This window comes from Camarhynchus parvulus, chromosome 14, assembly GCF_901933205.1.
Source record: "Camarhynchus parvulus chromosome 14, STF_HiC, whole genome shotgun sequence".
In the NCBI taxonomy this organism is placed as follows: domain Eukaryota; kingdom Metazoa; phylum Chordata; class Aves; order Passeriformes; family Thraupidae; genus Camarhynchus; species Camarhynchus parvulus.
In genome coordinates, this window is record NC_044584.1 from 5,589,905 (window position 1) to 5,612,283 (window position 22,379).

At 50.2% G+C, this 22,379-nt stretch overlaps 1 protein-coding gene across 3 annotated transcripts in view; it reads left to right on the plus strand.

Moving 5' to 3' along the window:
• Window positions 1-2,925: 2,925 nt before the first annotated feature.
• CACNA1H (calcium voltage-gated channel subunit alpha1 H) overlaps window positions 2,926-22,379 on the plus strand; it is a 153,294-nt gene continuing 133,840 nt past the window's right edge. For all 3 annotated transcript variants that reach the window (XM_030958025.1, XM_030958027.1, XM_030958026.1), the window contains exons 1-2: window positions 2,926-3,057; window positions 3,307-3,614. In XM_030958025.1, coding sequence (XP_030813885.1) covers window positions 3,325-3,614 — 290 coding nt within the window. In that variant the 5' untranslated portion in view covers window positions 2,926-3,057; window positions 3,307-3,324. The remainder of the gene's footprint in view (window positions 3,058-3,306; window positions 3,615-22,379) is intronic.

Here is a 22,379-nt window from a genome sequence, read left to right on the forward strand (position 1 = left end):
TCGATGGAGATGGGATCCTGCTCCCAGCTCTTCCCGAACCCCTTTCCAAGAGGACAAATGGAGGCAGGAAGCGACATTCCCGAGGCTGGAGAGGGTCGGGAATGAGATCTGAGATCCACCAGAACTTCCCGGAGTTTGGGATGTGATTATGGATCAGAGATCCCTGGCTGCTCCTTCCCAGGGTCTGGGATCCCTCAGAATTTCCAGGTGCTTGGACTTTAGGATCATAAATCCCTGGATGCTCCTTCCCAGGGATCTCAATCCCTCAGAACTTCCAGGAGTTTGGGATGTGATTAAGGATCATCAATCCCCAGCTGTTCCCTCCCAGGCCAGGTGGGAATGCCATAAATCCCAATAAAACCAGCAGAGCATTAAAGGAGCTGGGAGTGATCCATAAAAAATCATGGAAAGAGCTGGATGTGACTCCCAGAGCAGGAGCAAATCCTGGCTGTTGTTCCCTGGCACCTTTGGAATGTGGTTTGTCCTTCCTGGTCCATCCTCAGCTGGAACATTCCCTGCTCCATCCCAAACTTTAGCAGGGATGCAAATTCCCCTCTGGATGTGCTCCCTCATCTTGGATTTGACTTTGAGGCTGGAAGGGAAAAGCCAAACAATTTCTGGGATGGAAAAGGGATTGGGAGGATCCACAGACCCCAAATTCAATGATTCCTCCTAAAACAACCTGAATTTATTCATCCCAACATTTCCTGGGTGGATCCCTGGCTGGATGAACTCCTCCAACACATCCGGCTCTCCATCAGCATTCCAGATAATTAATTTCAGGAATTAGCAGCAATTCCAATGATTTTGTTGCCTTGGATTTGGGATTTGGTACCAAAAGAGGAAAGGGGAAGGAAAGGGTGGGAACTGTGCAAAGCAGGGATTGCATTGCAGATTCCACACTTTGCTCCCAGCTAATTAGGACAAATCCTAAATTCCAGAGGGAAGAGGTGGTTGGGAGCTGGTGGAGCTCTTCTGGAGTTTCCCACTCTGGAATTCTCCAGCTCAGGACAATGACTTCTAGAGGGAAACAGGAGGTGGAGTCAAATGGGAATGGGGAGCAGGAGGGGCCAAGAGATGCCTCGACCCCATCCCAAAGGCAGGCAGTAAAATTCCCGGCTTTCCAGTGGGGTGTCAGGAGGGCAGGATGCTCCCGAGAATGCTGGATTCACCCCCAAATCCATCCCTGGAGGAAAGGAGCCCACGCTTTCCTGGCGTGAGGATTTATTCCCTCCCATAATTCCTGAGGACGCCACAAGGAATTGGGAGGAGCAGGGCAGATCTTGCTCTGTTTATTCCAGGGTTGATTCCATGGGGTTGGAATTAGTTAAAGTTTATTTTTTTTTCCACATGGACACCTTCCACTCTTCCAAGATGCGCCAAGCCCCATCCTTGAACAATTCTAGGGATGTGGCTGGAGCAAGGATTCTCCTTATCATTCTGGAATTCTCCTTCCCAGAGTCAGGAATCCTAAAAGCTTGGGAAACAAAGTGGCTGAGACCCTCATGTGAACAGGAAACCCCACATCCTTCAGAATTCCCACAAACTCACCCTGGTTTTAATGGAAAACATTGGCAAAAAGGGCAGGAAACAGAGGGAATTCAACCCCAGGGAAGGAATTCAAGGAGAATTCAACTGGAAGGAGATCCTGGTGATTCCCTTTGGATTTTCCCCATGTGCCTCATCCCAATCCTTCATCCCATATCCCTCCTATCCCCGTGGCATTCCCACAAGCACCCCCTGCACACAGGTTGGATCATCCTGATGAATTTTTGGGAATGCTTGGATTCCATCCTCGAGGTCTTTTCCATTCCTCTGTCTCCTGCTTGGCGGGGCTTTTCCCTTTGTATCTCACTAAAATCGCCACACCCTGTTCATCCCAACCCGGGACCATCCTATAAAACCTTGGGATCGCGGCTGCATCCCAGCTCTTTAGGAGCCCCATTAGGCGCAGCTTTGGGTGCTTTGAAAGCCGCCTGACCTCTCTTCCCAATCAATTCCCGGTTATTAACCGGGAAGAACATCGGGAGCTGCATTTGCAAATGGAATGTGCTGCTGGATAATGAGCTCGCACTCCTGAAAACATTCCAGGGGACGGCAACACATCCACTCCCGGATTTCAATCCCATCCCCGCATCCCCAACCTGACAGAATTCACGGAATTCCAAGGAATTCAAAGGGATAAAACTTCCCGAGCGGAGTTGAAGGGCTGGAGCCTGTGAGGACTTTCCCTGAGCTGTTTCTTGGGATCCCTGGGAGTTTCTTGGGAGTTAAACCCTGGAGCAGCTGAGCGGCGAGCTTAGAGCCGAGCTTAGTTATTAAACCGCTCCTACCTCCAACCTGGGCTCAGCCAGAGCGCCGGGAGGGACGATCCCCCTTTTTAGGGCTCCATCTCCCTTTTTAGGGGCGCATCCCCCCCTTTTTTGGGATCTCCCCCCCTTGGAGGTGCCGGAGCCGCGCAGCCCTCGCGGGATGGAGCGGAACCAAACCCGCACCTCCCGCTCCAAATCCTCTCGGCCCGCCCGGGGATGCTTTGGGAGGGTCCCCGGCTCGTTGCCCCCCACCCATGGGTGCCCTCCCGTCCCACAGCGCCGCGCGGAGCCCGAACAAAGGCGGGGGAGGGGGCGATGCGGGGCTGCCCCGGCTCCTCCCGGCCCCCGCCCCCGCCGCCCCCGCTCTCCCTTCCCCTCGCTCTCCCTCCTCCCCCGGTAAATCCGAAGTTTCCTGTTGGGCACGGGCGAAGCTCGGCGGAGCTGCCTCCTCCTCGCTCCTTGGGATTTACCGTCGGGAGAGGCTCGGGAAGGGCCCCCGCCACCTTCTCCTCCTCCTCCTGCTCTTCCTCCTCCTCCTCTCCCCAGCCTTCCTCCATCCTCCATCCCCGCGGGCGGGCGCCGCACGCCGAGCCCCAACCCCTCCCTTCCCCCCGCTGGATTTTGGGGGTGCCACCGTGCCTGGGAGGGGGCTCGGCCATCCCCCGGAGCCGCGATTGTCGCCGGTCCCATGTGAGCTGCAAGGCACGGCTATGCCCCTGGGGACACCGCGCTCCGCCCAACTGAGGTAGGACACCCCCCCAAGAATCCACCATCCCCCAAAATCCACGGCCCGGAGGCTCCTCCGGGGGGTCCCCGAAGGGTGGGGGGCACCCCCAGCTCGCCGTGGGGGCCGGGAGCGGCCGCGCCCGGGCGGAGGCTCGACCTCCCCCCGCCCGCCTTTGTTGTGGCTGGAGCGCCGGGACCCGGCGGAGCATCCCCGGGAGCGGCGGCGGCGGAGGCGGCCCGGCCCTGACCCGCTGCCCTCGCCCCGCAGGTGCCGCTGGCCGCGACCATGAGCGCCGGCGAGAGCCGCGAGCCGCCGCGCCCGGCCGAGGTGCGGGTGCCCATCACGGCGCTGCCAGCGCCGCGCCGCCCCGCCGAGCAGCCGCCCGAGGATGCCGGCAGCGGCTCCGGCAGCGGCTCCGGCTCCAGCAGCGGCTCCCCCGGCCGAGAGCCGCCCGCCGAGCTGGGCTCCGAGGAGGAGGAGCAGGTGCCTTACCCGGCGCTGGCACCCACCGCCTTCTTCTGCCTCAAGCAAACCACCCGCCCGCGCAGCTGGTGCCTCAGGCTGGTCTGTAACCCATATCCTTTCCCTCGGGACACCCCCGGGACACCGCGACACCCCCGGGACCCTCCCCGTGGCCGGAGCATCCCGGCGGAGCTGCGCGTCCCCGCTGCCGGCAGCGCCCGGGGATGCCACGGAGCCACCGGCGTGTCCTCGGTGTGTCCCCAGCGCCGGCTCGGAGAGGGGGACAAGGGGGATTTGTGGCAGCGGGACACGCGGGGAGCGTGTCCCCAGTGTCCCCCGTGTCCCCCGTGTCCCCCGTGCTGGGGACACGCCAAGGTCCCGCAGCGGCTCCGTGCGAGTGTCCGGGACGGGCAGGACGGAGCCGCTCGGGGGGTGCGGAGCCGCGGCCCCCCGAAATTCCCAGCGGGGAAAAAAAATCCCTCAACTCCACTCGGGGCTCGCCGGGATGGGAATCCTCGCAATTCCAAATGCGACCTTGGTTTTTATTGGAATGCCGGGGGGGGATCAGCCCCTCCGCTGTTTATATAAGAGCTGCGAGTGCACGGGAGCTTTCCCGACGGGGGAAAAATGGAGCTGGAGTTGCTTTGGGAAAGGCACATTCCCGAAAAGTCCCCTCCGCTTTTGTTCTGCTGCAACTTGCAGGGAAGGAAGGGAACAGTGAATCCTTTAAATCTCCGCCGTTCCCGGTGTCCTTTCCCGGCTTTAGGAATGTTAAATAATCATCCAGCAGCGTTTTCCTCTGGCTCGTGACATCCAGGAGATGGAATTTTCCCCGGAATGCTGGGTGCGAGCGAGAGTTGTCAGTTTGTGCCCGGAATCTTTGGGAAGTGAGCTTTTAGCACGGGCATTGTGTGGAGAATTCCTGCTTTTCCCTACCCCCCATCCCTGCCTGCCTCTCTCCCCGTTATTTATTAATTTATTGAGCCCATTATTTATTAATAAGCTGATTATTGATCTGCCTCAGCTCCCCACACAAACCCCTGGTTCTCCCCAGCAGCCGGCCCAGCAGGAATTGCAAATGCCTCCTGGGAATGCTGCCCCGGGCTGGGAGCTGCAGGAATAATCAGAGGGAAAATCACACAGTTTTTATGGATTTGGGGCTGCTTTTGTTTTGCACAAAATGTTGGCCAACTTTGGCCCTGCAGAGATTCCTAAAAACCCTCAGGGATTCATTAAGGGTTGGATTTAGTCAGGGAAAAATCCATTTCCCGATTTCTTTTCTCTGGAAAATGGAGCTCCTTGGCCCCAGCTGATTTCTTGGTTCTGCTCTTGTTGGGTGAAGTCTCTGCTTGCAGCAAATCCGGGCTTAAATTCCTCTTCCTAAAGTGCTCCTTGCTGGTTAAGCCAGGCCTAACAACACCAGCGCCATCCTGGGTGCTCATTCCAGCATTCCCGAGAGCCTGGATGCTGGAAAAAAGGGATCTGGGGCAACTGCAACTGGGATTTCCAGCCCTGAGGGGGGAACTTGGACGTGCAAGGGTGGAAAGGAGGAATTGATACTTAAATATTCCACAGAATGATAATCCCATAAGAAAAATGGGATGGAGCTGGCCTTGGGGAGGGCACTGGGTTGTCCCAGGCAGGAGTGAGTCAGGATGGATTTATTCCCTAATCCGGGTGCTTGTGATGGAAAACTTTGGGAGTCTGTGGGAGGAAAGGTCATTTCCTTTGGGTTTGGGGGAGTCTCTGGGTTTGGCATTCCCGAAATCTCCTCTGGCAGGTGGAGAATTCCAAGGCAGGTGTTTTGGGAGAGGGGTCAGGTGTGCTCAGGCAGGGCTTGGATTCTCCTGTTGGGAATTCCCAGCAGAGCACCTTCCTTTCCCAAACTTCCTCATCCAACAAAACATCAGCTGGAAATAGGGATGGATTTTTAACAGCCAAGCAGGAATTCCACAGAATTCCCAGGATTTCAGTGCTGGTGTGCTTGGATGGCAGCAGGAGGGATGAGCTCCCTGCTGGGATTTATTCCCATTTTCCCAGTGTCCAAAATCAAATCCTTGGATTAAATTTTTCAGGAAGAGTGGGTTGGGATTTTTGGAGCCACCTCAGAGCAGGATTTGGGTCTGAGTGTGTTGGAGCAGAGGCACCTGGAAACCAGGAGCTTGGGAAAAATTCCATGGAGTGGGACACCTGGGAAGCAGCTGGAAGAGGGGATTGAAGGAGGAGCACGGCTGGATCAGGGCAGTGAGGGCTGGAATTCCTGGGAGATTTTCCCAGAAGGAAAAGATCCCACAGAGGGAATTTCTGGTTCTGTGGGTTTAGATTCTGTTCCTGCCCTTCCCGAAGCACAAATCCATAAACCAAGAAAAAGGGTGTTGGGTTTTCCTTAGGATTTATGGAAGGGAGGGATGGGAACTAGGAATGCTCCCAAAATCCTTGGATCTTCCCAAGGTGCCCTCCTTGGATGGGGAATTTTTGGTTGTTTTTCCCAGGGAAGTTGTCCTTGCTCCCGCTGAGATTGATTTGGTGGGAAGAGGGGAAGGTCTCGCTCCGTGCCCTCCAATTCCCATATCCCTCTTTTCCCTGTGTTTGCTGATTTGGGAATTCTCTTCCTGTGAAATTCCAGCTCCAGGCTCCAATTCCCAGCAGCTCCTTGAGGCTGATCCCATGGGACGCTCTGGGAATGGAGCAGCCTTCGGATGAGGCACCCAAAATTCCCACTGTGTTCCATCCAATGAACCCACTGGGGATCTCCCTTTCCCACCCAGATTTTCCAAGAGCTGCCAGCCACTCCAGATATTTTTGGGAATCGGAGCTATCCCAGCCCTGTGGCCCGGAGCAGGTGGGAATCTTCCCAAAAAACGTGATTTGTGTGGAGCTTAAGCAGGAAGGGGTCACGGGGAGGCTTTGGAATGGCTAAAAAAAGCTGGAGCCGGGTTCTGGAGGGGACAGGTGGGGCAGGATCAGGTTACAGAGCCGGGAGCATTCCCGGGGAACATTCCCAGCCAGAGGCATCAGCGGGAAACCGGGATGGGGCACACGGAGGAGCTGCACCTCGGCGTTCAACGGCACCGCTGCCTGCAGGAATGCTGAGAACAACCTGGAAAAGTGATCCTGGGAAGGATCCTGCTCTGCCTCCCCTCTGCTTCCAGAGGTTTGGGTTCATATCATATTCCAGTTGGGAAAAGCGCTGATTTTGGGAGGTGGGAGCAGTAATTAGGAGTGTGTTTAATTCAATTAATCCAAGCAGGGACACTCTGCTGTCACTTTTGCTGTGGAACGGCATTCCTGGATTTATTCCTGGATTTTCTGAGTGCAGGAATCTCTTCCCAAGCTCCAGGGTCACCTCCAATCCCAATTCCCACCCCCAAATCACAGATCACAACAAACAAACAACCCAAACACCATTTTTGGGATAGAAGCCCTGATCCAAATGGGATTTTCCCTCAAACCTGGGTGGATTTTCCCTTAAACCTGGGTGGATTTTCCCTCTGTTTCCCTGCTGTGCTTTGAATTTCCCTTTGGTTTTTTTTTTTTTAATCCGCATAAAATTAGGACCAAACTTCTTTATTTTCCTTCGGATTGGATCTCCTACGTCTGTTTATTTCTGGAGGGCCGTGGGTGGCGTTTTGTGCTGTTCCCGTGGGGATTTGGGATTTGCCACCCCTCAGGGTCATTCCCTGGCTTTTCCTAAGTGGATCCATGGAAACCTGGAATGCCAAATGGAGTTTCTTTGAATATTTGGGATTAGCAAGGAAGGGGTGAATCCCTGGATGCCCTTAGGAGGGGTTGGACGCATCTCCTGGATTTTTGGGTCATGGATGTGACCCCAGGTGGGCTCTGATGTGGAGGAAAGCTTGGAATCCATCCCAGGGCATCTCCAAGGGGATTTCCCTCTGGAAAACTGGGAAAAATGGGATGGAGGGATGGGAGGCACAGCACTGGGAATCTGTTTCCAAACCTGGCTTTTCTAGGATCCCTTTATCCTAATCCATGTTTTATTGCCAGTGGATTTTGGAGTTATCCATCTCTGAATCCCCAAATCTAGGGTTTTTCACAGAAAATAGGAATTCAGTGATTCCAGAGTGACTTTGGGGCTGGTTTTCCTCTTCTCCTGATTTAACTTTTCCTGGGCTGGATATTCCCTGGAAAATCCATTCCAGTGCAAACTCCAGCTCATCCCATTGGATTTTCCTGAGGATTCCTTGTAATCTCTGGGAAATATCTTCAATTTATTCCCCATTCCAGACTAATTTCAGAGCATCTAATTCCCATTTCCCATGGTATTTATGGATGCATGGATCCATGGAAATCCCAGACTCCACTTGCCTTTGCCAGTTACCTTCAGTTCCTCCCCTCAAATTTGCTGGGAATCAACAAATCCTATTCCAATTTGGAGTTTGGTTCGAATTTTGGGGTGTGGATTGAGTCCAGGTGTGTTTTCCAGCATTTCAGGATGGCAAATTCCTTGGAAATGTGGACCAGTGTATCCCAGGAGTGGAACTGGGAATGCAGCAGATCCGAGGCTCCAGCTCATCCCTAGGGTTGGATCTGGGACAGTGGGATCCCCGATTTTCTGTGGATGTTTCCTGAATGACCATCCAGCTTCTCTGGGGTGTTTTGCTGCTTTTTAGGGATTTTTTTAATGGAAAAATGGAATTAGATTGATTTAAACTCACCTTTCCCTTGGCCTTGTGTTTGAGGGCTTGGGCTGATCCCTTGGGAGCCAAATCCTGACTTTTCCAAGCTCCAAGTGGGATAATTCCATTGGAACTGGAATCACTCTTGTTTGCAGTAAATAAACTGGGAATTGGGATTTTTCTCCCTGTTTTTCCATGGATTTGGGATTTGTTTCCCAATCCCTGCTGCAGCCAAGAATTCCTGCTGCCCACTCAGAGTTTTCCCTGGATTTCCCCCCTGGTTCCCAGTCTGGGATCTCCTCGGGCTGCTGGAAATTCAGGAGGAATCCCAGGGATGCCCATCCAAAGCCATCCAGGTGTGTTTTCCTTTAATCCCTCAGAATTCCATCCCCTGGAGGGCCTGCCCAGCATTCCAAGGCTGGAATTCCTCATGCAAGGAATATTTTCTGAATATTTACACAGATGTTGGAAACTCGGATTTTGCTCTTAATTCTTGAGGCAGCAGCTGCTGCTTGGGGCAAATCCCTAAATCCCCAGTCCCTAAATCATTGGGATTTTAAGGAAAACACACTTTAGAGAGAATATTCTGCTGCCTGGGACAGGAGAGAAGTTACTCCAGGGCTATTCCATGATCCCAGCTTGGAGTTAATTCCAGAACTTCCAATCCTTTTCCTGAAGCAGCAAGGGAAGGGAATTAGAGGGTGCTGACCTCCGTGTGCAGGGCTCTTCCTGACCTCCCTGGAAATCCAGGAATGTTCACTCTGGAATGGTCTGGGAAACTTTGACAAAAAGCAGCTGGAAAAGACAATTTTCCCTCTTTTTTCCCCCAGATAAAAATCCAGTCTGGGCACTGCAGCAGGAGCAGGGATTTGGCAGCGGATGAAATGCTCGGCTCTGGGATCTCATTTTCCCTCTTTCCATGGACAGATGGGAATTGTGTGAGCTCACAATGCTCCCACTATGTGGCTGGTTTTCCCTAGAATTCCAGAGGAATGGGATGGCTCTGTGTGTGTGCAGCTATTCCAGGCAGGAGTTCCAGCTGGGTCTCTGCTCCCAAGCCCTTCCCTTCATCCCAGCAGGGAGGATTTGCCCGGATATCAAAAATCCTGGGAGATCTTGCTGGAAGCAGGAGTTGCAGTGTGGGTTTTTGGGATATCAGCCCCATTCCCAAGGGATGGATGGTGTTGGATGGATGTGACAGACAGGGACATTTTGGGAAGAGCATCCCATGGGATTCGTGTGGAGCTCGTTGTACCCAAACTCTTTGATCCTCTCTGCCTGTTTGTTTGGATTTTCCTGCTGTCCCAGGAATTCCTGGGAGAGTTGGGATCAGAACACAGGTGTTTCCATGGATTTCTGCTCCTGTCTCTGAGGATGTGGAGAGAAGGAGGAACTGACACCTGCTTTATTGGGAATGACAGGGAGAGAAGGATGGGAGACAAAGCAAAATGTGGGATTTGGTGCCACAAATGGGAATTCTTTGGGATTGGGAAAGGGCTCATTCTAAGGGCTCCCAGCTCAGGTGGGATGGGGCTGTTTAATCCCAAATCCTGACCTGCTGAGGGATCCCAAATCCATCTCCAGCATCCCTCAGGACAGAGCTGAGGGCAAACAAGGCAGGATCATCCCTGCTGAAGTCACTTGAGGCCTGAGTTTAAGCCAGGCTTAATCCTGTGTTTCCTGAGAGTCAGGAATCAGGGGAGTTGGGAGCAGGGAGATGTGGGAACAAGGAAACTCAGGAATCGGGGATTTGGGAACACGGAAACTCAGGAATCAGGGAACCATCAGGGAATGCTCTTGGCCCGGCAGCGTGTCCTGATCCCGGCTCCTGCTGGATGTTCTCCAGGACTTCTGCACCTTCCAGTGACTCCTGGAGCGATCCAGTGCCAACAATTCCTGCTGCTCCAGACATTTCTGGGATTCTGTCTGCCCGGGAATGCTGGACCAGAATCCCTAAAAAGGCTCCAGGGCCAGAGCTGCCAAGAGGGATGAGCTCGATTTGGCTGTGCATCCTGTGGGGTTGGTTTGTCTGGAATTCTGGGATGTGCTGCCCTTTCCAGAGGGTTGGGAAGCCAAAAGCTTCATTTTTTCACCCAGAGCCTGTCCCGAGTTCCTTTAGACTGGATGTTGGGAAAAACTTGTTTTTTCCATGGAAGCTCTCACCAGTCCATAAAAATCACCAGGAATGGGATTGCTCTAGGTTGGAAGAAACCTGGATAAATGTGGAATTAATGCTTGGATTTCCATCCTGGTGAATCCATGAATTTCCAGATGCTGTTTGCAGAGGGCTGGAGAAGTTTGGGACAATAGCAGGAATGATGGCATTCCCACCAAAGGGGTGGGGCCGGATTCCCTTTGGAATGGTTGGAATTGCTCCATCCCAGTTCACAAACTGGTGGCCCAGGCCAGAGCCAGCAGCTCCTCCCAGCCTTTGGAACATGAATCCTGGAATATTCCCCTCAACTGCCCCTGTTAGTGACAAATGCTTTGGATCTGATCCAGGTATCCCAGATTTTCTAGCAATGCTTTCTGGGATCAGTGCTTGGGATCTGAGCATTTTCCCACCTTCCTTCCCAGTGTCCTGGAGCATCCCTTTAATCTCAGAGCATTCCTGGATTCCCAGGGAATCCCTTGTGTCCCTGAGCATTCCTTGTATCCCAGACCAGACTTGGAGAGAAATCCCAATCATCATAAAACTCCTCTGGAACATTCCATATTCCAAGCACTTCCTAATTCCTTGAATTCTGTAGGAAAAATCCTGGGAGCGGGGTTGGGCTTAGCTCTGATTTGGGAAAGGTTTTGGAATTCCAGAGGTTTAATTTGGAGGAAAAACCTGTGGAATAGGAGGAAAAGAAAGTGAGGAAAAGGCTCTTTCCCAGCTGAGCTCAGCACAAATTCCATTAATTGAATCCTGCCTGGAATTTTGGGGATTGAAGGAGGGAAAGGATGGAAGGGACAGAATTTCCCAGGAATTTTGTAATTCAGGGATCAAGCATTGCTGTCCCTTCAATTCCAGTTGGGAACAAATGGTGACAATGGAGAAAAGTTCAGCTGGACTGGAAAAATGGGAATATTTTAATATTCCCTGTGCTGCCTGATCCCAGAGTGTGGAATTTCCAGGGAATTTGCCTTTAGCAGCTCCTAAGAGAGTTCTGCTCCAATTCTTCCCTTCATTCCCAGGAATTTTGCTGTTAGAGCAGTGAATTTTCCACATTTTTATCAAAAGTCCATTTCCTTCCCTCTCTTTTCCAAGTCAGATTCCCACCTGAACTGGGATATCCACAGGACAATGGGATTTCCTGGAATTGCTGGAAAAGCTCCAGCCAGGGGATTTTCCAGGAGTGCTTTGTGTTTCCTGGGAATGCCAGGAGGGAATTCCAAACCAGAGTTTGGATCTCATCCTCCTTCATCTCCCTTTTCCCTTCTTTTCCATGTCCTGCTCCTCTTGGAACCCAACCCAGCTTTTTTTAGGATGAGGAGGGAATTCCCAGTTTGAATCCAGGGAGAACAAATTTATCCAAGGAATTGGGACTTGGCAGGACATGAGGGGACAGAGGGGGAGAAAAACCACAGAATTTTTTGCTTTTCCTCAGTTTTCATGGCAAAATCCCATTTTTCCCTTTGGGAGCAGCTCTCAGGCCACAAAAAAAGGGAATTATCCCTAAAATCCTCATTTTATTTGAAATCCCAGCTGGAAAAGGCAATTTGGAGACACAAGTGGCAATTTTGGTGCTGTTCCTTCATCCGTGTACATTCCTGGTGAAATTCCTGAAGGATTTTCCACCCCACGCCCAGGAAAAGTTGCTTTGGGTTTGGTTTTTATTTGGGATGGGGAGAAGGAAAGGAGGAATTAATGAGCTTGGAGCTGTTGCCATAGCAACCTGTTGCTAATGGATCTCTGGGGTTTCCTCTCCACCTCCAGCAGCGTTTCCTGGGAATATCATTCCCATGGCAACGGATGGCACTGATCCCTCCCAGGCCACTGCGTTGGAAGGGCACAAAAAAGCTCCTTTTCCCATCATCCCGGGAATTTTTAGTAGGAAAAAAATTCCTGCTACTCCAGAGAGGTTTTTTGAATACTTGGAGTAAAAATTCCCAACTTGATCCTGTCTTTTTTTGGGAATTTTTCATCCCAAATCCAGCCCTCACCTCCCATGTGCTCTTTGCTGCCTCCTCTTCCTCGCCCCCCCCCTTGAAGTTGGAATTCTGGGAGAAAAGCCCAGGAAAAGTGGGAATTTTGGGGCGTGGGATAATGAGGCACGAGGGAATCCCCTTGACCTTGGAATTTTGGTAGAAAAACCTGGGGAAAGTGGGAATTTTGTGGCAGGATAACGAGGCATGAGGGGATCTGTTCATTCCTTTGAAAAATCCCCCTTCCCTTTCTTCGTTGGCTTTCCGTTGCCTTTGAATGATAAAGATTCCATCAAATTCCTGCCTCCCAGCCTGAGCTCTTCCCTCTTCCCAAAGAATCCAAATGGATTTGGATCCAGATGGATTTCTTTGGATGAGCAGCACTCCGAGGAGCTGCTTTTCCAAGGAAAGTTTGGTTTGTTTCTCTTTCAATCCAGGGAAGGTCACTTGGAGTCATTATCCAAAGTTTTCCTGTCCCATGGCCATCTCCAGTGGATTCCTTGTTTTCCAAAGGCTTCTTGGGAATGGATGGCTTTGTTAGGGAGCCTGGAACGTTTGGATCTTCATTTAGACTGTTTAACTCAGAGGTCCTGGAGTTCAAACACTTTTCCAGCCTTTCCAGAGGCTCCGTCTCGATCCACCCTGGAATCCCAGGAGGATCAGCACCATTCCAATAGCAGGAGGATTTTTAGGGATTTACAACCCAATCTGGTGCTTCTTGCTCTTCCTTTTCCCAAAATTACTCCTGGAAGCCCCCTCCCAGCCGGCATTCTGCGTGTCCGTTCTGTGTCGGGTTCCTGGTGGTGCCTGGAGAGGAAAGGTTGGATTTGAGGGAGATTTATGGATTCTGGCAGCTTTTCCAAGGATGTTCCTGCATCCTTGACCTTGGAGGAGAAGCTGGGCAGCACTGCAGGTTCCCACTTGGCTCCTTGGCGTGAATTCCCAGCCTGTCAATCCCGAAAATGCTGATGTTGGGGTTTTAGCGGAGCGTTAAAAATCCGGGATAATTACCTTGGAATTAGATCATTCCATGGGAGAGGTTCACAGCTGCTCCTTCCTAATCCGAGGTGCTGATTTAGGCTTTATTCCCCATTTCCTCTTGGATTGTTTAAAGGGAAGATAAATTGGCTCCATTTAAAAAAAAAAAGATGGAATTCTTGCTTTTCCAGCAAATCTAGGCCGTGATTAAATCCTTCCACGGTAAAAAAAAATCATTCCAATTATTGGAGAGGGAATTTTTTCCAACTAAAGCTTAAGTGGTCACCCTCGGCTAAATTCCACCTTTTATCAGCTTAATTGGAAAACATTCATTCCATGAAATAATCTGGGAATGCTGGGAAGGAATCGCCAGTTGCCAGGACAACCCATTTCTCCCTGGCTCCCTTTTTAATCCTTATTTTTCCTCCCCCCTTTCTTTCTCCAATGTCACTTTGGATCATATCATCCTGACGGAAGATTTCATTATTTGGGAATCCAGGCAGCCTGCATTGAAAGGCAGAGAGATTTTTGGGAAGTTTATGGAATTTAGGGAGCTCTTCTTGTATCCGTGCCTGTCCTCCACGGAAGGTCACGAGGAGAAGTGGGAATTACAGGGAAAGCTGGAAAATCAGTGGAAGCAAACAAGAGGTATCTCCTCCCTTATCCCAACACCTCATTCCAGCAGATTCCAGCTGGGAATGTCCTTGAATCCAAGTTGGATTTGTGACATGGGACACAGCATGGGATCCATGAAGTTCTGGTCAGTGAAATTCCAGTGACAGAATGAGGGTGGCTTAAAGTCTGCTGGATCCAGGATTTTCCTGGAAAACCACTTCCCTCCCTCCCATCCTTTCTCCTCCCCACTGGAATAATCAGGATTTCAGGTTGGGATGGAGTTTTGGTTCATGAAGGAGGAAATCATTCCGGAGGAGGTCATGGGCACAGGGCTGGATGTCACCTCGAAGGGAAGAGTTGGTGGCAGGTCCGTCCACATTCCATAGGAGTGGATTGGACATTGGGAAAAGGAGCCTGGGCAAAATCCTGACAAAGATCCAAAGCCTCCAGTGCAGCCTGGACCAGGCCAAATCCCAGAAATCCCTGGGTTTGGTCAGTCCAAGGAAACCCTTGGCTCAGTGTCCCAAGGGTTTGACATCCCAGGATGAGCTGTGGCTGTGTTGAAAATCCAAGGACAGGATTCCTCGTGCATTGCTGGGAAAAATGGGAAAAGCTCTGGAATACACCCAGGAATGGTGCAGCAGTGATTTCCAGGGAGATAATTTTGGACTTAGATTTGGGGGCTGTTCCCACATACTGCAATTGTCCCACAACTCTTAGAGTGTTGCCGGCCCCAATGTTGGAATTCTGGGGGGAATAGGATGATGTGGAATTTTTAGGAATAGACACCCGACTCCAGAAATAAGCCTGAAAAAGAAAAGCCTCGAAAATAAGATTATTCCTGAAAAATCTTGGATTACTTGGAATCCAGTGAAATCCCAGCCTCCTCTGGCACTGGAGCTGCAGAGGGGATAAATCCATTCATTCCGGCCCCGTTCCTGATCCATTATTTATGGCCCAACATTTGCTCTGGAAAACATCTCTGTGTGCTCACTGCCAGAACCTTTGGATCCCGCGGGATTTTCCCTGTTTAATGAGTCCCGGGGGCGGGAAGAGGGGTCAGGAGAGGGGGAGACTCTCAACGTCTCCGCTCGGGTTTTTCCTGCTCTGGGTTGCTCCAGTTTTGTAGGAATTCTCCTCCCAGCCAGCGAGATCAAAGGAAAAAGGGAAAATAAATCCACAGAGCCACTTGTTGGGATTTCCCTTTGGAGACACCTAAATTGCAGCTTTGCTTTTCCATCTGCTAATTATCCATTGTTGGATTTTTCCATTTAATTTGTTGGTTGTTCATTTTTTTTTTTTCCCCCCCTTTTAAATCCGCTTTTTTCTGGGAGCACTCGGTTCTGCAGGAAGTTCATCCGTCCCATCCCAAGGATGCTCTGGAATGAATCCCTTTAGGATCATTCCCATTTTTCTGCCCCCTCCCTCGCCCTCGTGGCTCTGGCTCCAATGGGATGATTTATTTTCCATTTGCCAAAGGATGGAATAATCCATATCCGTGTGCCTCCAGCTCTAATCCCTCTTTCTTTTTTCCCTGGGCAATTGCATTCTGTGTGGGAGGGGCTTTAAAGCTTTTTTGGGTTTTTTTAGGATTTGGAATTAAAAACCGGGCTGGAAATGCAGAATGGAATGTGAGGAATATTTTGCTTGAGTTTGTCCTTTCCCCTTGACTTCACTTGAATTCCAGATAAACCCAGGAATTGTTCCCTGCCCCCATCCTTCTCCCAAAATCCTCGGCCAAGGATCAAAAATCCAAATTCCTAAAAAATCAAGGGAGTCAGTGAAGCTTCCTGGCTGCATCTCCTCCATCCTGGAGAATTTTTTCCATGAACTGTGCAGATTCCCATTTCCCTTTCCCACTAATTTCGAGAGAATGAACCAGTCAGGCTCCTGGAAAAGGCAGCTTTTCCACACTAAACAGAGGGGAAAAAAGAGGATTTAGAGGAATTAGGATTCCTAATCCATTTGCAGTTCCATGGGAATCTGGCAGTGCTGTTCAATCTGTGCAGCCTCATTGATTCCCAATAAATTGTCGGGATCACTTGATCCCATTCCATGTCCCCAATCCAATGTCACTCATCCCACACGTCAGTGCCGGCTCCAAACATCCCAAGCAGCTTCCAGCCCTTCCCAGATGTGGATCTGGACTCCCAGAAACCTTTTTATCCAGGTATTTCATGGAAAAATCCATCATTATTTATTTTTAATCTCAATTTCATTGCCAGATTTTGCAATTTTGGTGGTTTTCCTTTTTTCCTGGACTTTTATGGTTGGATGCTCCTTCCTCCCCGTGTTAAGCAGGAAAGGCTGATGTAGGGACAAGGAAAATAAGAAATCCATGGATTTGGCTTGGCACAGGGACAGTGACCACTCTAATGACACTTCCAGGGATCCAGGGGCAGCCAGAGCTTCTTTGGGAATTCCATCCCATCCCCTCCCCACCCTCCCAGCTGGGAATTCCTTCCCAAATCCATTGAAACCTCCTCTCTTCCATTTTAAAGCCATTCCCCTTTCCTGGGGGGGAGGAAGCTTTTAAAGGAAAAAGAACTCCAGGAATATTTAAATTTTTCCCTCTTTAAGTGAAATTCCTCCAAAATCTGATAAATCCTGGATAAAGCCACATGTTTCCAGACAAACCTTGGCCTTTTCCTGTGCAAGGGAAGGAGCAGGATTGGCTCCAAGGAGAAGTTTGGGAAGAGCATGGAGATGTCAGAGCTTGTCCAATGGAAGGGGAAAAATGCCCGGAACCCTTCGGTGTTCCCGAGGTTTGTCAGGAAATCTTTCCTAACGACTTCACTCCGCCTCTCCACCTGGAGTTCTGACGGGGTTTGGAGGGAAGGACACTGGAAAAGATGGATAACAACGGGAATTCAGCAAGGACTCCGGCCAATTTTTCCTTTGCAATCCAATTTCCACAGGCAGGATGTGCCACTGGAAATGCCAGGGCTATTTATGGATCCTGGGATCGAGGGGAAACGTAGAAACTTGGGAATTTCATCAGCTTTATCAGGATCTGGGAGGAGGGAGAAGCTGTTAATCCTTGGGATGGTCTGGAGGGAGCTGGGGGACGCATCCAGCCCCATTCCCTGGCTGAGGAATCCCAAATCCTGCTCCTTCCTTGCCTTTGGTTCTCTCTGGGTCATCCATATATGGGGCTTTTCCATGAGAAACTTCCCAGCAGGGCTCCAATCTAAACAGTGGCAGCATCCCAGGATTTCTGCAGCTCCAGGCTCCTGGAACGGCTTCCAGCTGGAATTAGGAGCCCTTGGGAATTCAGAATCCCAAGCAGTGCTTTTGTCATTGTCAAACTCCCACCTGGAATTTGCTTGGAATTCGCTGTGGCTGTATTGGAAAGCTGAAAGGAGAAACCTTCCAGGTTTCTCCCAGGAGAACCCAGGAAATGCAGGAATTCCTGGGATTGGAGCATTTTTAGGAGTTTTTCCCATTTTTCCCATTTTTTTTTTTGGCTGTACCAAGCTCCCACCTCTGGGAGTTGATCTCTCCATGGATCCCTGTTTTATGCAATCCAAAATCTGCACCTGCAGGGATCACACTCGGAATTCCTGCTGGCAGACTCAGGTGGTGCATCCAGAATTCCCTGATTTTTTTGAGGTTGGGTCAGAAAGGGGAATATTCCCTCTGCTCCACGACTGTGTGAGCAGGGAAGGGCTGATCCATGAGGGAAACTGGCACAGATTCCCAGAAAAGCTGTGGCTGCCCCTGGATCCCTGAAATTGTCCAAGTCCAGGCTGGAGCATCTTGGGACTCTGGGAAGTGTTGGGATTGGAACTGGATGAGCTTTAAGGTCCCTTCCAATTCCAAACCAGTCTGGAATTAGTCTGGACCAATGGTAGCATCCAAAACTTCCCAGTTCAGTGGGATCATCCCCTGGATTGTGATGGTGGATTTGGGATAATTAGGGCAGGATTTGATCCTGGATATGTTGTATCCATGGGTGTCAGCTCCTCCCGTCCTGAGGGACAGGAGGAAAAGCAGGAAGAGAAGTGGGAAAACCAAAGCTTTTCCATGCTTCCTGTCCCTCTTTTCACAGGATGGAAATATCCTGCTCCAACCATAAATCCCGATACCCAGGGGGAATTTTTTTCCCTGTGGAAATGGAATTTTGTGCTGGCATAACCTGGCAACCCACCCACACTGGAGGCTGAGTTATCCACTAATTATTGGATATTGGACCGGGAGCAGCTTCCTCTGCATCCCTGGGCTATTGATCCTTGGAGTATCCTGGGATTAGAAATGCAGGGAAGGAAATGGGAATTGGCATTTGAAAGGTGGCTCTGCTGGGGATAATAATGGGATCATTTCCTCTGGAGCAATGGGATAACCAGGCTGATCCATCAGGGATGGGGATGTGGGGTTTGGGGTTGGCTGGCACTGGAGAATTCATGGGATTGTGGAGTGGTTTGGGTGGGAAGGGGCCTTGAAGATCATTTTGTTCCAACCCCAACACTTCCCACTATCCCAAGATGCTCCAAGTGTCCAACCTGGCCTTGGACAAGTCCAGGGATGAGGCAGCCACAGATTTTCTGGGAATCTGGGGCCTCAACACCTTCCCAGCCAGGAATTTTTTCCCAATATTCCATCTAAAGCTTCCCTCTGGCACAGAAGCCCCATCCATGTCCCCTGGACATGCAGCATCCCATTCTCCAGGAACCTTGGATCACTTCCCAAATCCTTCTGAGATCCCAGGAGTGGGCACTGAAAGGGATTCATTGCTTCAAATGAGCTGGGAATTTCATCCCAGAGTTAAATTTCAGAGTCAAATTCCCATTCTCAGGAACTTTCTGGCTTGTTTGGAGAAGGAAAAGCATCTTAAAATCCAACGTTATTGGCTCATGCTCTCCCACACATCCTGCAAATGTGGCTTTGGGAAAAGCTGGAATTTTGTGGATGGGAGAGATTTGTTTGGAGCAGGAGCTGGGAGCTGCTTTGGGCTCATTCCAGGCTGGCTCCTCTCTCCCATAGGATGATGGTGCTGAGGATTTTGGGAATATTTGGGTTCAGAGGCTCTGGAAATCCCCACTCCAGAGCATGTGCAGCTGTTTGGTATTGGAGCTTCCTGCTGATCCTGATAATTTCTTTTGGAATTGGATTCAGTTGGTTTTAAACTTCTGTAAAATTTAGATTTTGGCTGTGGAGATGCTGGATTTGGATGATTTTTTTCCTGGAAATGGGATCTTTATCCCTTTTGGGGTAAAACAATCCCTGGTGCTGTGGGTGCTGTGGGATTTCTGCTTTTCCCCGCTGCTTTCCCAGGCTGTGTCCGTTAAATCCCAGAAAATCTCTTGTCTCCGCTCCCCTGTGACACTTCCACCTGATTTTTTCTTTCCCTTTATCCTTCCATCCCCTCTCCTGCCTTTCCCTGCTCCACTTTTCCCAGGAGTTCAACCCCTGGTCACAGCCAGGTCAGAGCAGGATTGAAACGAGGCCAGGCTTTGTCCCAGTTGGAAAACGAGGAATATTTTTGCTCTTGGAAAACATTCCTGATGTCACTTTGTGTTAGACATGACACCACTGCCAGCACATTCCTGGTGTCTCCTGGAAAATCGGGGATTTCTCCTGGAAAATCAGGGATTTCTGCATTTTGCAAGAGAAACCAGGTGCTCAGCAGGCAGGGATTTCTCCTCCACTGCTTTTCCATGTTATTTTTCCTGGGAAAAATCTCTCCTTCAGGGAGAAGGGATCACTGGGAACAGGAGAGTTTAAAACATGTTGAGACTTGAGGATTTGGCCACGACCAAAATCCTGCTTTATTCCTATTGGGATTTTTGGGAATCACCTAAAATCCCATGGGATTTAAGGCTGAGGAGGAGGGAAAAGAGCATGGAATGTTTGGATTGGGATCAAAGGTTGGGATCAGCCTAACTTGGGCTGCTGATCCCTGATCCCAGGGATCCCAAATCCCCCTTTTCCCCAGAGGAACGGTTGGGAATGCAGCTCTGCCAAGGGCTGCTGCATCTTCCACATTCCACCCCAAAATTCAGAATTCTGGCCTCCCAGTCTCACAGCTGCTGGGATTTCCCTGGATTTGTGGTGTCCCCCAGGGCATCCAAAATTCCATGGCTGATCTCCCATCCCAGCACAGCCAAAGGGGTTGGAAAACAGCAGAAAAACTCCTTTGATTCCCAAATCCAGGCCTGGATTCCCAGCTCCTCCAGGGATCTTTAGGAGGGAGCAACAGTTTTGGAGCTGTTTTGTAGGGCACGATCAGGACAATTCCAGCATTTCTATGATCCAGGGTTTCTTTGGGAATACTTTGGTGATAATTAATCCTCATTCCCAGCACTTCCAGACTCTCCAGGAGCTGCTGGATCCTGGGAATTTGTCTCCAGCTGCTCAGAGCCATAAATATGGAATTTGTGTCAGCTTTATCCCTTTGGATTGGCACCCAGAGGAGGGAAAATGCCTGATCCAGCATTTCTGTCCTGGAAAAAAAGCCCAAAGCCAGCGATTTTGGATGTCAGGAAACCCTTTGGTGTCCAAGGCTGTCATTTTGATCTCTGATTTTCCTTTCTGAGTGGAAAGAAGTGAATGTGGCCTGGAAATCTGGGAAGCGCTGGGAAAATATTTTTTTATCACCTTCTTAGGGAAATTTAAAAAAAAATAATTTCTGGGAATTTTGAGAATTGGATTTGAGGGTGTGAGGAGTGTCCATGTCCCACCAGTGGGAATATCGGGATGCACTGGGGCACTGTGGAATCCCTGGAAGGGGAGGAAACAGAAAATTCCCACTTTTTCCTCCTGCACAGCTTAAAAGTGGTTAAGGAATGAATTGGGGAAAATGGAGGAAAATCCAGCTGAGAGCTCTGTTCATTCCCAAGCCATAAAATTCTGGAAAACGGGGACTTATAAGGCAACACTTGGAATGATCCCACTTTGTGGGACTAATGGGAAGGGTTTTTTAATTTTTAAATCCATTTCCAAGAGGAGAAATTTTCCTTTCAGCAAAAGGGAAAAAGGATTCCAAACCCTCTGGCTCCTGGAGCATCCTCATTTTCCAGCCCAGCAGATTTGGCAAAGCTGCTGGTTTTCCTTCGTCTCCCATTTCTCCTGGTAAAATAAGGATTGGGAAGTGACAGGTGTGAAGTGGGAAAGGCCTAGGATAAAGCTCTGGCATTCCAGCTCCTTCTCCCATTGGATTTGCCTGTTCCCAGTTGCTTCGAGCTGGGAATGTGGCTCCAAAGGGAGATTTGAATGGGAAGTGGGAATAGGATCTGGATGTCCCTGTGTTCATCCCTGAAAATTCCAGGAATCCTCATGGATTTAATGGATGAGGTTAAAGCTGGGTTTAAACCCAGAGGTGGCTCCCACCTGCAGAATTCCCTATTAATTAGTGGGAATTGAGGAGTGATCTCTGCATGGAGGCAGGAGAAGGATTTTCCCACCATCAGCTGGGTCCTGCTTTTTGCCAGGAGTCAGAGGGAAAGGCAGGCTTGGATCAGAGAATTCCAAGAGATCTAAAATCTCTTTTTTGGCTTGGCTTCTCAAACAGGGCATGGAAAATCCCGTGCTGGAGAATTCCATGGAATTCCGAGGTGCTGCAGGGAGGGAGAGTTTGGGAAAGGCACCTCCGAGGCAGGAACAGGGACGTCTCACCAGGAGCAAAATCTGGGCTGGGAGGGAGATCCCTGGATAAAATCATCCGGGATTAAAGGATGGGAATTCCTGCGTCCAGCCCCCAGGGAAACCTCTTTCCCTGCTCCATCCTCTTTCCATAGGGAAAGACTCTTCCTATCCCTGGATTTGGGATGGGATGCAAATCCAAAATGCCTTGGGCTGGGGGAGGCAGCGCCCTTGGGGATGGGGATTGGGATTGGGATTGGGATGGGGATGGGGATGGGGATGGGATGGGGATGGGATGGGATGGGATGGGGATGGGGATGGGGATGGGATGGGGATGGTGATGGCGATAGGATGGGGACAAGGCTTTTCTATCACCACCTGCCCTTCCCAGCCATTCCCAGCCCCTGGCACAGCCCGGAGCCTCTGGAATTGGCCCAGGCACAGAAACCCGAGCGGGCGCTTTAATCCTCGGCTGCGCCAGGGAAAATCTCAAGGTCACCGCGAGGCTCCGGCTCCCCCCCGGCCCTGGAATCTTTCCTTTTATGTGGGAAGTGTCGGGATGGCTCCGGGCCAGCTGCTGGTGTCCCTGTCCCCTCCTCCATCCCGGGAATCGCCGCTCCATGGGTGTCCCCAAAGGAATGTGCTGGGGGGATGAGCAGAGCCGGCCCAGGGCGCTCAGCTCTAGCATATAAAAATTTAAAAAGTTTTATATAAAAGGTAAATATAAATACAAAATTTTAAAATCAAATATAAATATAAATAAAATATAAATGTAAACACAAAATTTATAAATATAAGCCATGAATAAATTAAAATATGAATATATCTTTAAATATAAACGTAAATATAAATCAAAATAACTTTTAAAATATAAATTTTATAAATTATATAGGACTTTATAAAATAAAAGTTTTATAAATTGGATTTTATTAT